This window comes from Sceloporus undulatus, chromosome 4, assembly GCF_019175285.1.
Source record: "Sceloporus undulatus isolate JIND9_A2432 ecotype Alabama chromosome 4, SceUnd_v1.1, whole genome shotgun sequence".
In the NCBI taxonomy this organism is placed as follows: Eukaryota; Metazoa; Chordata; class Lepidosauria; order Squamata; family Phrynosomatidae; genus Sceloporus; species Sceloporus undulatus.
Genome location: NC_056525.1, coordinates 1,223,438 through 1,239,745, shown reverse-complemented (window position 1 = coordinate 1,239,745; position 16,308 = coordinate 1,223,438). Strand labels below are relative to the sequence as shown.

The following is a 16,308-nucleotide window of genomic DNA, read 5'->3' as shown; positions in this document are numbered from 1 at the left end:
TTGGACTGGATCAGGGCCCGTGCGGTCTCTTCCAACTCTATGATTCTAGGATTCTATGATTCTATATATGAATATATATGTATATGGAGATGATGGGGGTTGGGGTGCTTTTAGCTATGGCTAAGTTGTAGATAAAGGTATGTAGCAGCTGAGCTGTGCCAGGTGGCTGTTATCTAAAGACCTGGAAATGCTGGTCTCAGAGGCTTAGAATGCAGGAGTAGAGCTGGGCTGGATAGTAGCTACTAGAGGGAGCAAAGGGGGATCATGAACTGTGGGAGAGAGATGGGGAGACTGTTGCGTGCATCTTTGCAGGGGTGGAGTGGGAAGAGTTGGGGGCTTTATGTATTGGATTTGCTTGTGGTGGGCAGTGTCAACTTAAAGGTTGAATGCAGTTGAATCACTGATCTTGGATCTATCAATAAAGTTCTGCTTATTCATCATAAGTCTGACTGGTTGATTTTCAGAGGAACAGATTCCCTGTTCTGACAGCTGGTGAGGTTGCTGTGGGTTTTTGGATCCATACCTCCTGAAGAGTTCTTACCTGGCACAGCTTTGGTGCACCGTGAGTGTTCTTCAATGGGGCAACACTTTTCATCCAAGGCACAATCAGTGTCCCAAGAACAGCTCTCAGAGGAGGCCACACCACTTTCTACAAAGGGACAGTAGCCAGGATGCACTGAAAGGAAAAAAAGGCCAGGAACAGGTGTCATAGAATCAAGAATTCACACCATCCTCTGAACTGCTTGGCTGGGTATGGAGGTGGTATCATCCACCGCTGGTCTGGATGCTGAATTCCAGGGCTGGATGCTGGTGTTGGAAAGCAGATCCTAGATGAAGCCTTGGCCCTCATCTGCATCCCAGCAAGGGATTCCTCTGATGAGAGAGAGGACCTGGTGCTGGTCCTGCTCTTCATGAATGGCCACCCATCCCTTCCTGGCAACAGGACAAAGGGAACCAGGACCTACCTCCAACAGGGAGGATGCATTTCATGATATTCCCAATGCGACAGCACTTCTCGTCTCCAGGGCAGGGCTTGTCTTTCATGCAATAGGCCTGGATGGGAAGCGGATGTCCAGGGAGGGTTTGCCTTGGGCATGCGCCAGGTCTAGGGGGTTCTGGGAAAGAAAGAAGGGGAGCCATGGTCACCGAGGAAGAAGACTCAAGTCCAGACAAGGAGAGAGCAAGGCAAGGAGCAGAAAGTGGCAAAGATAATTTCCAACAAGCCCAGTGGCCGCAAGGATGAGGACCCACGACACCTGAGTAATCATGGTTTTTTTTCCATATAAGTAATGTTTATTGAGCAATTTAAAAAATAAATCAAACTAACAAATATTCTTCATCATTGTCATAACCAATTGCCACCCATTAATTCTTATCGTCTACAGCAATCAATTAACTCCCCAGTTTTACTATGATGGTTCTACTCTGTCTAAGGGAGAGCCACCAAAATGGTGAAGGGCCTGGAAACCATGAAGCCCTATGAGGAGAGACTTAGGGAGCTGGGGATGTTTAGCCTGAAGAAGGTTAAGATGTGATAGGATAGCCCTGTTTAAGTATTTGAAGGGATGCCATATTGAGGAGGGAGCAAGCTTCTTTTCTCATGCTCCAGAGAATAGGACATGGAGCAATGGGTTCAAACTACAGGAAAAGATATCCCAGTTCACCATTAGGAAGAGCTTCCTGATAGTAAGAGCTTATTCAACAGTGGAATAATATGCTGCTTTGGAGAGTGTTGGAGTCTCCTTCCTTGGAGGTCTTTAAACAGAGGCCAGATGGCCATCTGTTGGGGATGCTTTGACTGAGAGTTCCTGCATGGCAGAAGGGGGTTGGACTGGATGGCCCTCCTTGCGGTCTCTTCCAACTCTAGGATTCTATGATCTCTTTTCTAATCTGCTCCCTCCCCACTTCTCTATCTCACCTCCATACTTCCTCCTCATGCTTCCTAACCCCATTTCCAAAGCCCCTAACTTACCAGAGACTGGCTCAAGGCAGGCCATCCCACACTCGATCTTGCAGCACTTCATCTTTCCTGGGCACTGATTGTCATTTAAGCACTTGCTAAAGCAAGGATCGATGGCACCTGGAGGAGATCTTGCAGGACACAAGCCTTCTTTCTCTGGAAGGGAACATGGAGATGTGTCAGAGAGAGAAGCAGAGGCTGCAATCCAATATCCTTTCTGCTCTAGAGACCAAGACATGGAGCAACGGATGCAAATGACAGGAAAAGAGATTCCACCTCAACATGAGGCAGACCTTCCTGACAGTGAAGGCTGTTCAATAATAATAATAATAATAATAATAATAATAATAATATAGTTTATTTGTATTTCCTGCCTCTCCCTACGGATCAGGCGGGCTCACAATTATAATAATAAAAATACAATTTCATATAAAATACAGCATAAAATCATGACATCACATTAAAATCAATATATCATCATCTACTCCATTTAACCTACTCTGAGTGGGATGTCCCTTTATGTTTATTTACAGGAGATCTGGGGAATAAGCCCACCAGAAGAGATCCATCTTAATCGCTTTCCTAAAGGCTTCCAAGGTAGTGATAAGTCAGATCTCTTCTGGTAGGCTATTTCACGGTTTGGGGGCCATGACAGTAAATGCTTTGTGGGAAGTTGATATCAATCTGGTTTTTGGGTAATCCAATTGATTCTTCCTGGATGTCCTGAGAGTGTGGGGCAGATTATGTAGGGAGAGGCATTCCTTCAAGTAACTTGGCCCAAGCCATGTAGGGCTTTAAATGTAATAACCAACACTTTGTACTGTGCCTGGAAGCTAACTGGTAGCCAGTGAAGAGATTTTAGTACAGGTGTAATATGGTCAGACCTAGGTGTTCCAGTGACCACACTGGCTGCCGCATTTTGCACCAATTGAAGTTTCCGAACTTGGTACAGAGGTAGCCCCATGTAGAGCACATTACAGAAATCAAGACGAGAGATTACCAGAGCATGTACCACCGCTTCAAGGTCCTTTCGGTCCTGGTAGGGGTGCAGTTGACTTATCAGCTGGAGTTGATACCAGGCACTTCTGACCGTCACATCTATTTGAGATGATAACTGTAGAGATGGATCCAGAAGTACCCCCAAACTGCGTACTTCGTCCTTTAGAGGACATGTGACCCCATTTAGGACTGGTTGGCAAATCTCCATCCCTGGACTTGTGGAACCTGTCGCTAGTACCTCCATTTTCCCTGGATTCAATTTGAGTTTGTTTTCCCTCATCCAGCCCATTACCAACCCAAAGCAGGCATCCACAGGAGAGATGCCATCCCTAGTCACTGCATCAGTTGAGTGAAATACACTGCCCTGGAGAGTGATGGAGTCCTCCTCTTTGAAGGTTTTAAAGCAGAGTCTGATGGCCATCTGTCCGGAGCACTTTGTGTCTTCCTGCATGGCAGAATAGGGTTGGACCAGATGGCCCTTGGGGCTTCCTTCCAACTCTATCCTTCTATGAATACAAGCAATCAAAAGGAATGCACTACTTGAACTACTATATCTCCTTCAGGTAATCCCATTGACTTCCCATTATAAGGTAACTAAACAACTGGGAAACAGTGCCAAACAAATGCACATTAAATTGAAAATGATCAAGGTTACGGAGAGGAGGAATGTACACAGAAGTGGAATGTGAAGGATGGGGTGTCCTTAATCTACAGGCTTATTTTGATGCCTCTCAGTTAAAACGGTTCTGATCAATTATCCTGGAAGGTGATAGAAGATTGTGACTTGAAGTGGAATTTCCTTATAAACAGAAAACTGAGCTGCTCCAATTGATCTTTATTTATTAAAAAATTAAAAAATTGATTTAATCCACATTGACTCTTTTTACTAGATCACTACTAGGATACATGGTTGAGATGGCAGCATAAGATATTCCCGGTTATAATGCCACTGACACTAGTAAGATACCATCCATCATTTATATCTACCAATGGTGGTAGATGTGCTTGTGCTGTTGCCAAGGGTCCGTTTAGGGGAATTTTGTTATTACTGTTATTAGCTCAAATATTGCAAGAGGAGGGCCTGCTACGACGGCCCTTGCAGAATCGCCCTCCCGATATGTATACGGAGTAGACCAGGGGATCCCAATAAATGGAGCTGAGACAGACTTCTAGAATTAATAACCAATTTATTTATAAGGGGGAAAACACATATGATTCACTAGCATACACACACACATACAAGGCTCAGGAAAAGCAGAGGTTAGCATGGAATAGGATTTTAGGCATCACTGGGGTGATACTTACCAGAATGTAGACTCCCTCCAGGAATCCAAATGGAATATGATGGGGATGGCATGAGGCTCAGCCATGGAATGACTGACCAGGAGCCAGGTCAGGGTTCAAGGGGACAGAGCTTCCCCCTGAAGTCCAGACTGGCCCAGTGAACAGGCAAATCTGAGAGTATTTATAGGCAAAATCTTGCTTCTGGCAAAGGTGTTTGATGGTGAGAACAAAGGTGTTGAATTTCTTTCTTTTCACCTGGGTGTCCCTGTCTGATTGTCTTAGTGGTCTTAAGCTGCTTGGACAACAGACCCTGGGAGGGGGCAAGAGCCTCAGGGAAGGCAAACATTTGCTCTTCCTGGTCATATGATAATCCTCTTATGCGACTCTTTAGATATGATGATGTGATGATGCCCCTCAGGGGTGTGTGTACATGTCCTCATGCCTTGCTGGCAATGGTGGACAGGCTATTAGAGTTCTTCTAGGGGTCATTAAGGGTTATCATTTATACCAAAATTTATATGAAGCAGCATGGGTAACAGTGCATATTCTTGATGTGTCCAAATGAGATATAATCTCTGGACAGACAGCAAGCTATAGTTACAGAGGGATTCTTCCTGCAACTCTTTTGCCGTCAAACTGGTCCGAGTACTAGACCAGTGGGCACCCTATTCCTCGTCCCTCACCTTCTCCAGAGCAGCTTGGAGACACTTCTCCTTGTGTCAGAAGTTGTTTTGCGTTTCCTCCACATCCGCCATAATGATTTTCACACTTCTCAGTGTCGAGTTGAAGAAGAACCGGGAAAAGTTCCCTTGCAGGGCCCCATTCAGGAGGAAGGAAGCAGACACCTGGAAAGAAGGAAGGAAGGGGGCTCTTGAGGAAGGACAACAGGAGCACCCAGGAAGCAGAGCAGGAAGGTTTGAAGGAGTGGGGACATTCCCTGGCTCCTACAGTGCAGTGGTTCCACCCTTGAGCCTCCATTTGTTTTTCGACTCAGATCAAGAAGCCCCAGACAACTTGCCTAAAGTAAAAAAATTGTGGGTGTTGAGTCCATAACATCTGGAGAACCAGAGGTCGGCTACTGCTCCTGGCCTTGTAGGATTCAGGGTCCAACAAAGAAAACCATATGGAAGGTCACAACAGAGTTGTGCAGAGTTTTCTAGGCAGATGATGACCAGACAGGAGTCAGAACTAGGGTTGCCAGACTGAAAACTGGTAAGGCCCCCCACCCTTTAATGGTTGTGTTTTGTTGTTTGTATGCCTTCAAGTCATTTCTTTGACCCAAGGTGACCTATAATGGGGATTTCTTGGCAGGTTTCTTCAGAGGGTGTTTGCCATAGCCATCCTCTGAGGCTGTGAGTTTCTGACGGTCACCTTGTGATTTGCATGGCTGAGCCAGAATTCAAATTCTGGAATCCAGAGTCAAAGGTTCACACTAGAAATAACCTGGTGTGAAACCTCTTCCCTTCTAACTCACCTCCATGACCTCCATCTGGCAAAGGAGCATCCTCATCTCGATCCAGCTCCACCTGATCTCCGCTGATGTTGAGGGCTCTCTGGAGGGACAAACACTTCAGCGCAGGTCCGACAAAGCAGCACTTCTGATCTTCAGGCAAGACCGGTCGTCTTCGCACTTGTTTTGCAAGTGAATGAACATGGTGGAAGGGGTTTCTCTTGGGACAAAGGCCAGGATTCGCTGCAGGAGACGAAAGGATGAGGCAAGGGACATGTCACTGCTCTTTTCCTTTCACAAAGAGCTGGTGCATAATCTTTTGGGAAAAGGATGCAGGCGGCGGAATGGTGTGTATCAGTTGACCATATTTCGGGGATGCTATGATTGAAGTTTCCTGCATGGCAGGGGTTGGACTGGATGGTCCTTGAGGTCTCTTCCAACTCCCTGGTTCTGTGGTTCTATGATTCATAACACTGGCACTGAGTTCCCTTGGCAGCTGGATGTCTAGTCCCAGGGCCATCCTTGTGATAAGGCGCAGGAACAGGGGTCACCCTGACACATGCTTCCATGCCCATTGAAGGTACAACAAATTCTTTGGCCACTGAATTAGGATTAGGCAGTTAAGACTAGGAAATGGCCTCAATAAGGGGCAGGTCATCAAGGTGAGACTCTACATGGATCTGGAGTTTGGGCAGAAGGAGAAAGTTGTCGCCTTTGGAGCATCTCTGCTACCTCTTTTGAAGCCCAAGCTGGCTAGGTTTCTTGCAATGTGGCATGGTGAGGTTTGTGAATCCATATCTCCAGCAGAGTCTTTACCTGGATGGCTTTTGCGCACCTTTGGTGTCCTTCAATGGGGCAACACTTTTCATCCAAGGCACAGTCAGTGTGTCCGAAGAGCAGCTCTTGGAGGAGGCCACCGAACGTTCTGCCCAGGGACAGTAGCCACGGTGCACTGAACGGGAAAAGACGGCGAGGGGGGGGGTTTCATAAGTCTAGAATGAACACCTCCCGCTGAACTCCTAGGATGGGTCTGGGTGGGGTATGTTCCACACCAAGGGAGGAATCGGTCTCAGTGTGACCACACATGGAGCACCCTTTGGGTCACCCCCAGGCTGTGGCAAATCCAGACCAGGGGGTACATCTATGGTTGAATCAAATTCATGTATATTAGGATAAAAGTTCATTTCCCTAGTTTTCTGTGGGTTGTTGGGACTCTGGTGGCCACGTTCTGGAGATTTATTCCTGACGTTTTGCCTGCGTCTGTGGCTGACATCTTCAGAGAATGCAGGCATGGAAGAGTAAAACCGTGTGGTGTGTGGGGGGGGGGGGGCTGGGTGTTATCAGTATGCTGAATGACACCAATATTTTCTTATCTCCATCTCATCGCCCGGTCATCAGCGACAACCACAGATGGCATTTCTCCCCCCTCAAACATGTCTTGAGGCAGAATTGGATTGATTGAGGGAAAGCAAGCTCAAGCTGAATCCAGACAAAACAGAGATACAGTACTTATGGTAGGCCGCCAAAACCAGGCATCGGTGTGCAACCTGCAGTCCTAAGGGGTGCATCCTTCCATCAAAGGACTGTTGTTCACATCTGGGGGGCTTCTTGACCCTCTCGCTTCACGGTGAATGTGACGGTAGGGAGCGCCTGTTATCAGTTTCGGCTGATACGCCAGCTGCACCCTTTCCTGGAACCAGAACCTGGAAACTAGTACATGCACTGGTAACCTCAAGACTTGATTTTTTGCAGTGCGCTCTACAGGGGGCTACCTTGTGCCTAGTCCGGAACTTCAACTGTACAGAATGGCGCCAGATTTGGTTTCTGGAACATCTAGAAGTGACCATATAACACCATATTGAAGTCACTCCACTGGCTGCCTATTAGTTTTCCGAGGGCAGTAACAAGGTGTTGTGGCATTACCTTTAAAGCCCTACTGGCTTGGGCCCAACTATTTAAGGATCGCGCTACTTGCATACAATCTCAGGTCCTTTGGGAGGACTTACACAGCCATAAAGACCAGATTGACTGCACCTCCCAGAGGGCTTTTTTCTGCAACCGTTCCCGACTGTGGAACGCCGGCCGAGACGAGAGCCGTCAAGTTCACCAATCTAGATAGCCACAAGACAGCTGTTTAATAACGATCCTCCTCCGTCCGGCCTTCCTGGAATAAATTACTCGGCCATGTAGCGACACCCCCCCCACATATATCTATGACTCTGCCTACTGCTACTTGTTTTAATTGTTCATGTAATTTTTAACCTTAACGTTGAATTCTTTTTAAGGGTGTATTTTGGTATATATGGTGTATTCTTTTAACATTGTAGTACGTTTTGATTGTTTTCACAAAAAGCGGGGTAGAAATAAAAGTTTTATATATCCGTTTTGGACACCCCCTGCAAAGATGAGGCTTCGATACGGTGGTACCTACGTCGGGTTACGAAATTAATTTGTTCCGCCGCCGCTTTCGTAACCCGAAAAGCATTCGCAAGCCGAAATGCCATAGGCGCTAATGGGGAAAAGCCGCGATTTCATGCGAAAAAGCGCCGAAAAGCACCAAAAATTTTTTCGTAACCCGAAATAACCTTCGTAACCCGGAACAGTTTTTTTTAATGGATTTTTTTCGTAACCCGGAAATTTCGTAAGGCGGCGCATTCGTATCCCGGGGTACCACTGTACATTGGGATTCATAGCCATTATTATAGTCATTGGAAGATACCACCCACTCTTGTCTGTTTCCACCCAGTAGGCGTGTACATCATTCTCATTGGTTCTCTTGGTTCATCCCATAATTAATGATTTCATCATTTCACCTTGTCCACTTAACAATTCTCAGGTGTGTTCAATTATCCACTTTGCATTTCTGTCCTTGGCATTTAGGACTTGTTAATTACATTACCTATTTACACCTGTGTGGCTCCTAATTGCTTTTGCTGAGTCACCCTGACTCTCACATACATGTTTTATTTCATTCACTGTATATCCCATGTTGCTTTTTCTTAACATTTCTGTGATAGAAAAACATAATGTGTGAGCCCAAGGGGTTGGAGACAACTAAGACATGAGCACCAGGCTTGGCAGGTGGAGCATTAGTGAGTTGAAAGCCAGATGCAGCCAAAACAATACTGTAACAGAGTTCAAAAACAAAAAAATACCCAGCTGTTGGCAATGCACTGACCCACTTTTCACACACACAAGAAGATGACTCACAGTCACAGGCATAGTTGATTCATCCAAAGTTCTGGAGGCTTTTGTCTTCTGTTGTGTACATTATGATGCTCTCTCTCTCTACACACACACACACACACACACAGTGTGCTTGTGTCATACGTGGGCGTGCTTTACACGGCTTTCAGCATGCATTGAAAGCCGTGCGGGGAGGAAGAAGTGGAGTATCCCATAGAGATGAATGGGATGTGTGCCTATGTGCGTGCACGCTGCAACACCATCGCACCACCATGTGCAGGAGCCCCATTAATTTAAATGGAGCTCAAGCATACGCGTTATTTGTTTTATGCAGGGGAGTCCAGAATGGATCCCCCACGTAAGCAAAGGGCGCACTGTATGCGCATATATATATATATATATACACACACACACACACACCATATATACTCATGTATAAGTCGACCTCATGTATAAGTCGAGGGCAGTTTTTGAGGTCAAAATCATGGATTTTGATATGACCTGTGGATAAGTCGAGGGCATGTTACAAAAGATCTAAGGGGGGAAACAAAGCACCACTTCCCTCTCTACATCTCCCTCTTTGAACCTCTCTCAAGGGTCACAGTATCAGCATGGGGAAACAAGTCTGGGTGCATACACACACACCTCTTTGCATCAGCATTTCCAGACCCATGGCTTGCAGGGGGAAAAAGGAGGACCCCAGCCTTGCCCTTAGCCCCAGCATTTCCAGACCCATGGCTTGCAGGGGAAAAAAGGAGGACCCCAGCCTTGCCTTTAACCCCAGCATTCCCAGACCCATGGCTTGCAGGGGGGAAAAGGAGGACCCCAGCCTTGCCTTTAACCCTGGCATTTCCAGGCCCATGGTTTGCAAAACAGGGTCCAAGCCTGGGTATGCTCCCTCTCTCTGCATCCCTCTCCCTTCCCTCAGTAGCTGCTTGTTAGCTCCAGCTGCGAGGGAGGGCTAAAGGATCTCACACACAGAGAGAGAGAGGAGAGGCTGCCGGCACCGGGACTCAAATGGGGAGCTGTTTACTTGGCTACAGAAGAAGGTGAGCACTTTTTAAATGAACTTTATCAGCAGTAGTAACCAATTGACCCTTCCATAAGTCGATCCTTGATTTTGGAGTCCTTTTTGGGGCATAAATTTTTCGACTTATAGTCGAGTATATACGGTACTCTTGTCCATCAACTTCCAACCAACTACTCTGACTCTTCAAACAAGCCCAACTAACCCACAACTACCCACAACAACCAGTCTCTTGGTCCACTTATATAGGAGGGTGGTTCTGAGTCATCACTCAGTGCCACATTGCATGATGCAACCTTGCAGCAACTTTGCCTCATGGCATGTGCTCCTGACTCAAAGGCCGTGGTTGTCACATAGAATATATGTCACCTGTCAATCAAAATGTTTTTCTCTTACTAAAGTCATAATTACTCCAAGGTGAAGCTCAGTCCTTCAGTCCATGATGGAATGCAGCAGAACTATCTCTAACTTCCTTCCAACTCTCCCAGCCGCACCTCTCCCATCCCATCTTTTATCTCCTTCCTAATATCTGTGACTTTGTACCTCCAGTTCTGGTCACCATGTGCTTTCAAGTGGCAACCCTAAGGCGAACCTATCACTTGCCATGATTCATTCAGGAGGCTTGCCTTTGCCTTCCTCTGAGGTTGAGAGAGTGAGACTTGCCCAAGTTCAGCCATAGTTCCATGGCTGACGAAGGATTTGAACCTTGGTCATAGGGTCATAGTCCAACACTCAAACCCTGATATCACGCTGGCTCTGATTCTGTAGCTAGAATTATAGCTGATACAGGATTTCAGCCTGTGTCCTGATCATTATTGTGTCATCCGCTCAGTCCTTTGGTAGTCAGGGAACCATGTCATAGAATCACAGAATCATAGAATCGTAGAGTTGGAAGAGAACACAAGGGCCCTCCAGTCCAACCCCCTTCTTCTGCCATGCAGGAAATCACAATCAAAGCATCCCAAACAGATGGCCATCCAGCCTCTGTTTGAAGACCTCTAAGCAAGGAGACTCCACTACACTCCAAGGAAGGCATGTGTTCCACTGTCGAACAGCCCTCACTGTCAGGAAATTCCTCCTAATGTTGAGCTGGAATCTCTTTTCCTGCAGTTTGCATCCATTGCTCCATTGGGTCCTAGTCTCTGGAGCAGCAGAAAACAAGCTTGCTCCCTCCTCAATATGACATCCCTTCAAATATTTAAACAGGGCTATCACATCACCTCTTAACCTTCTCTTCTCCAGGCTAAACACCCTCAACTCCCTCAGTCGTTCCTCGTAGGGCATGGTTTCCAGATCTTTCACCATTTTAGTCGCTCTCCTCTGGACACATGGCTCCAGTTTCTCAATGTCCTTTTTTAATTGTGGTGCCCAGAACTGGACACAATATTCCAGGTGGGGCCTGACCAGAGCAGAATATAGTGGCACTATTACTTCCCTTGATCTAGACACTATACTTCTATTGATGCAGCCTAAAATCGCATTGGCCTTGTTAGCTGCCACATCACACTGTTGACTCATGTTCAACTTGTGAAGGATGCTGTTAATTTTGGTCCTAGTGTAGATGTAACTTTTCTTCCTTTCAGCACATCTCTTGATGGCGGTCGGCGAATGTCCAAAGCCCCAGGGATTTGGGATCTGTGTGGAAGAATGCACAGGTGATGAATCTTGTGATCCAGGGGAGAAGTGCTGCAGCAACGGATGTGGCCATGTGGCACCAAGGTCATATGAGGTAAGAAGCCCTTGGAGGAAGCAACCTCTTCTTTCTGAATGGGGACCCCACTGGAGTCAATGTTGAGGGAAGTTTTGGGGAAAAGCAGCCTGGGGACCGGCCTCCATTTGCCTCCTCTCCATTCATAACACTAGAAGAATGAGTAGCAAGGCCCTGCAGAGAATGGGGCTGCACAGAACCGCCCCTGAAGGGTGCCTGCAGCACCTTCATCTTCGACAGATTGGGGCCTGTAATCGAACATTATGGACCCGATCGGCTTTTCCAGGGCATAAAAAGCAGCCACAAAAAGCAGCTCCTTTTGTGCCCTGGAAAGGGCACTGTACCTGCTGGTGCCACGGATTTAACGCACATCCTTTGCGCTGTGTCATGTAGAGCAGCACCAAGAACACCATGATGTCATAGTGGTGCAGCTCGCATGTCGCACTGCAATAGAGGGAGTTGAGGCATGCCCATTTGGATTGGGAGCAGGCCACCTCCAGGAACACAGTGATGTCCCTGACACAGGCTGCTGCCACACTGCAGAATAGTGATTTGAGAAACCCAGTTTTTTCTTCTCGTTCATTGAGAACTTGATGAGAATTTGTTTCCAAGTCCCCTTCCAAAGGTGATTTCTTCCCTCTCCTCCCTCCAGCAACTAGCGAAAATTTTTCAACAGATTCTCGAATGACAATAAAAGAAGTTCGAATAATATACGCTAATTAACATGCATTTCAAACTCAATTACCATCGCAAAGGAAGTTTGGCAAGGTTTAAAAGAACATTCCTATGCTTTAAAAAGCTGAAAGCACACACACAAAGGGGGGGAAAAGCCAAGTCCTCAACAAATAAACTGTGATTGAAGCCCCAACAAGAAATGGTAGAGTTTGAGGGACCTTCAAGGACCATCCAGTCCAACCCCCTTCGCTATGAGAATACATGGGATCCAACTCTGCACCTCTCCTATGGTTAAGTATGTAAATAATAATAATAATAATAATAAATATAATAATAATAATAATAGGCAAGGAGATGCAGAAGAATATCCATGAGTGAGAGATGTGACTTACCCAGATGTCACCCGGTGGATTACATGGCGGAGCTGGGATCAGGACCTAGCCTCCCAGTTCACCCAGAAATTCACTGGCTGACCTTGGGCAAGTCACATCCTCTCAGCTTCAACTCCAACTCCTAGGTATTCCTTCATGGTAGAAGGGGAGGGTTGGATGACCATAATGAATCCCTTGAATGCGAGTTTTTCCATGCAGAATTCCTGCCATTGCACCCCACCCTGGCCCCTTCTTCTCTTTGTGAGGGTCACACTCTCTCAGCCTGAGGCTCCCATGGCAAAAACTCCTTTTAATGCCAAGAAAACCCTTGGTTTGTCCCATCTTCTAGTGCCATCCTGATGTTGAACAAGGGTCAGACTACATGTCCTCTAGATCCCATGTAGTCTATGTATTCCTTCATAGCAGAAGTGGACTGGATGGTCCTTGAGGGTCCCCAACTCTAGCATTTCTTGTGTATTTGTTGAGATTTTTTTCTTTTTGTGTGTGTGTGTGTGGTGTGCCTTCTGGTTTTTCAGAAGAGGAATGGTCATTTAAACATCATGACCAAACTTCCCTTTCAGCCCACCTCCTCTTCTCTTTTGTGAGAATTTTAATGGCAGAGCATAATGTAAAGAGAGCCTTTAGTTCTGTTTTTGTTTTTTTCCAAGCAAAGCTGTGAGTGAGAAAAGATGGGGGGGAATCACCCTACAAAGAAATAGCCCCTGGTAAAAGCCAGGATGAATGGTAGCTTTCTTACGCAAAATACCCAAATCCTGGAGGTCGAATTGTCAGCTCAAAGTCTTGTCTCTTCACTTCATTTCGAAATTATTAAAAATCAAAATTCTTACTCATTGATCGAGAAGTGCTCAGAATTTCTAAAATGGTATCGAAATTGTCGAATTAGGCATATTTCTACTAATTTTTGAATTTTGGAGAATATTCTTTACATCCCTACTGCAGAAGTAATGCAGCTTGACATGACTTAAACCTCCATAACTCCATCCTATGGAATCCTAGGATTTGTAGGATGTGGCGCCAGAGCTCTCTGATAGACTAAAAAGCTTGCTGCTATCTTTTAAACATATGTTAGTTAAATACAGCGCACCCTTGGCTTACACGGGGAATCCGTTCCTTCCCCTCCCCCACGTGAGCCGGATTCCGTGCATGCTCAAGCCCCATTCAAGTGAATGGGACTGATACATGTGGCGGTGTGGTGCGCGCACATGCCACAGACACACACCTCATTCATGCAAATGGGATGCACCACCCTGTGCGCCCCATGTGCTCCTGTGTGGCTTTCAACATTTGCTAAAAGTGAGCCCGCGTATGATGCGGGTGCACTGTAGATTTAACTAGGTAGCTGATACAGAATTCCAGCCTGTGTCCAGATCATTTTTATATCATCTTCTCTGCTCCTTGGGGGTCAGGGCACCATTCCTCTTGGACCAGCCCCGAAGGATCCTCTAAATTTTGGCCTCCTCCTCCTTTCAGTGCGTCCCTCGAGAGCGGTTGGCGAATGTCCCAAGCCTCAGGGTTTGGGGATCTGCGTGGAAGAATGCGCAGGTGATGAGTTTTGTGGTCCAGGAGAGAAGTGCTGCAGCAATGGATGTGGCCATGTGTGCATCAAGGTCTTTCCAGGTAAGAGAAGACTTTTGGGGAGGAACCAAGCTCTTCTTTCTAACTTGGGACCCCACTGGAGTCAGTGTGGGAGGGAAGTTTGGGGAGAAGCAGCCCTGGGGGCCTAGCCTCCATTTGCCTCCTGTCCGTTCATGCCACTGAAAGAAGGAGTAGAAAAGGCCCTGCAGAGAATATCAGTAAGAGAGCGACCCAGAGGTCCCCCTCCAGCTTTGTCTTCCATAGGCCCCATACAGACAGGCCAAAATAAAGCTGCTTTAGGTCACTTTGGAGGGATGCTGTTTCAATGATGCATACCTCCAAAGAGTCCGGAAGCTGCGCCAAAGCCACGCTCTAGTCCTTAGGACTGGATAGTGGCTTTGGCACGGCTTCCGGACTCTTAGTATGCACACATCATTGAAACAGCATACCTCCAAAGTGACCCGAAGCAGCTTTATTTTGGCCTGTCTGTATGGGGCCATAGTTTTCTGTGGTTTTTTTTTTACTATGTGGCCATGTTCTATAAGAGTTTATTTCTGATGTTTCGCCAGCATCTGTGGCTTTGGCATCTTCAGAGAAACATAAACTCTTATAGAATATGGCCACAGAAAACCCACAGAAAACTATGGATGCTGGCCATGAAAGCCTTCGACTTCGCTTTGTCTTCCATTGTTAGGAGACATCTGCCCCCAGTGGCTCAAGGTAGAACTGCAGCCTACAGACAGATTGTTAGTAATTGAAATAACTGGCATCTGGGAGAGAAGGATCAGTTTGCCTGAGCAGCTGGGATGCATTTGGGATGCATGAACTCTAATTGGCACATGGCCTCAACCACTTCCCTTCCTATTTCTCTCCTTTGTGGTGTCTCTTGGCATCAGTGAATCCGCACCGGTTTTTTAGTTGGACCTTTAAAGTGGATAGACTCAAATCGAGTGGATGAACCTCTTTCAGGGAGAATGCTCTGCACTTTTCAGATATAAATAAATACATTTCCAAACATAATTATAAATAAATAAAGTGGAAGTACACACACACAAAAGAAACATTATTTTCTATCTTCCTGTATGTTCTGGCTCATTTAAAAAATTGTGAAGTCAAAGGCTTTCATGGCCAGCCTTCATTGTTTTCTGTGGGATTGTTGGTCTATGTGGCTATGTGCATTCAGTTGCACAGTACTGACATTCGATGCAAGGGTTGCACAGCACAATCAATGCGTAACTCCATAGGTGGAAATTGACATTGTGCAACCCAGATGCAGGAGCACAGCCTTTATGCATCCTTCACAATGTAGTGTTTGGTCACTGAGCAGAAATAACAGGATTGGGGTCATAACTGTGTTAACTGGAGCCTGATCGGAGGTGGTCACTGAGTCAATGACCAAGTCTACAATTAACAGAAAGTAAAATAAAATTAGTGTGGGAATACATGTAATGTCTGTAGAATGGTAGGAACACTGCGCATTACCAAAATCCTACTATTGAGCATGTCCAAGAATGGTTGGTTGCAGTCACAGTTCAGACACTGTTATTGACTGAAGAGTTTATCACACTGGTGCTAATTTCAGCATTAAAGAGAGATTAAAGCATATTTAAAATATCCTGCAAATAAAGCAAAAATGGTGAGTAATTGCACAAATGATTATTCCACACAATTGCACTAATAAAGTGATATCAGAAATGCATTGTCTCTGAAATCCCAAAAGAAAAAAGTTATGTGCTAATGCTTCTTTGTGACCACTTTAAGGGTGGGTTTTGTGCGACGTCGTGTGAAATCGTTTCGCGTAATTACGAGATTTTTTCCGGGATATTCATGGGATAAACTCCTGATTTCCTTTGTGTGATAAACTCCAGTGTTGGCTTAGGAGCTTAAGACAATTAACAACACACACACACACACTTTCCTCCCTTTCCTCTGGGCTCTCTGTAATTCCCAAATTTTAGTCCTCTGGGTATTTTGGATTTCAGCTCCCAGAAGCCCCAGCCAATCTGGCCAAGAATCAGGAATTCTGGGAGCTAAAGTCCAAAACATCTGGAG

At 46.1% G+C, this 16,308-nt stretch overlaps 2 protein-coding genes across 2 annotated transcripts in view; both read left to right on the top strand.

Annotated features, from left to right (window-relative positions):
• LOC121928082 (papilin-like) overlaps positions 1-12,302 on the top strand; it is a 97,672-nt gene extending 85,370 nt beyond the window's left edge. The window contains exons 25-26 of the mRNA XM_042462328.1: positions 11,490-11,635; positions 12,267-12,302. Of these exons, the coding sequence (XP_042318262.1) occupies positions 11,490-11,635; positions 12,267-12,302 (182 nt within the window). The remainder of the gene's footprint in view (positions 1-11,489; positions 11,636-12,266) is intronic.
• A 186-nt stretch (positions 12,303-12,488) lies between these two features.
• The window catches only part of LOC121928081 (actinia tenebrosa protease inhibitors-like), a 12,784-nt gene continuing 8,964 nt past the window's right edge, over positions 12,489-16,308 (top strand). The window contains exons 1-2 of the mRNA XM_042462327.1: positions 12,489-12,579; positions 14,152-14,298. Of these exons, the coding sequence (XP_042318261.1) occupies positions 12,489-12,579; positions 14,152-14,298 (238 nt within the window). The remainder of the gene's footprint in view (positions 12,580-14,151; positions 14,299-16,308) is intronic.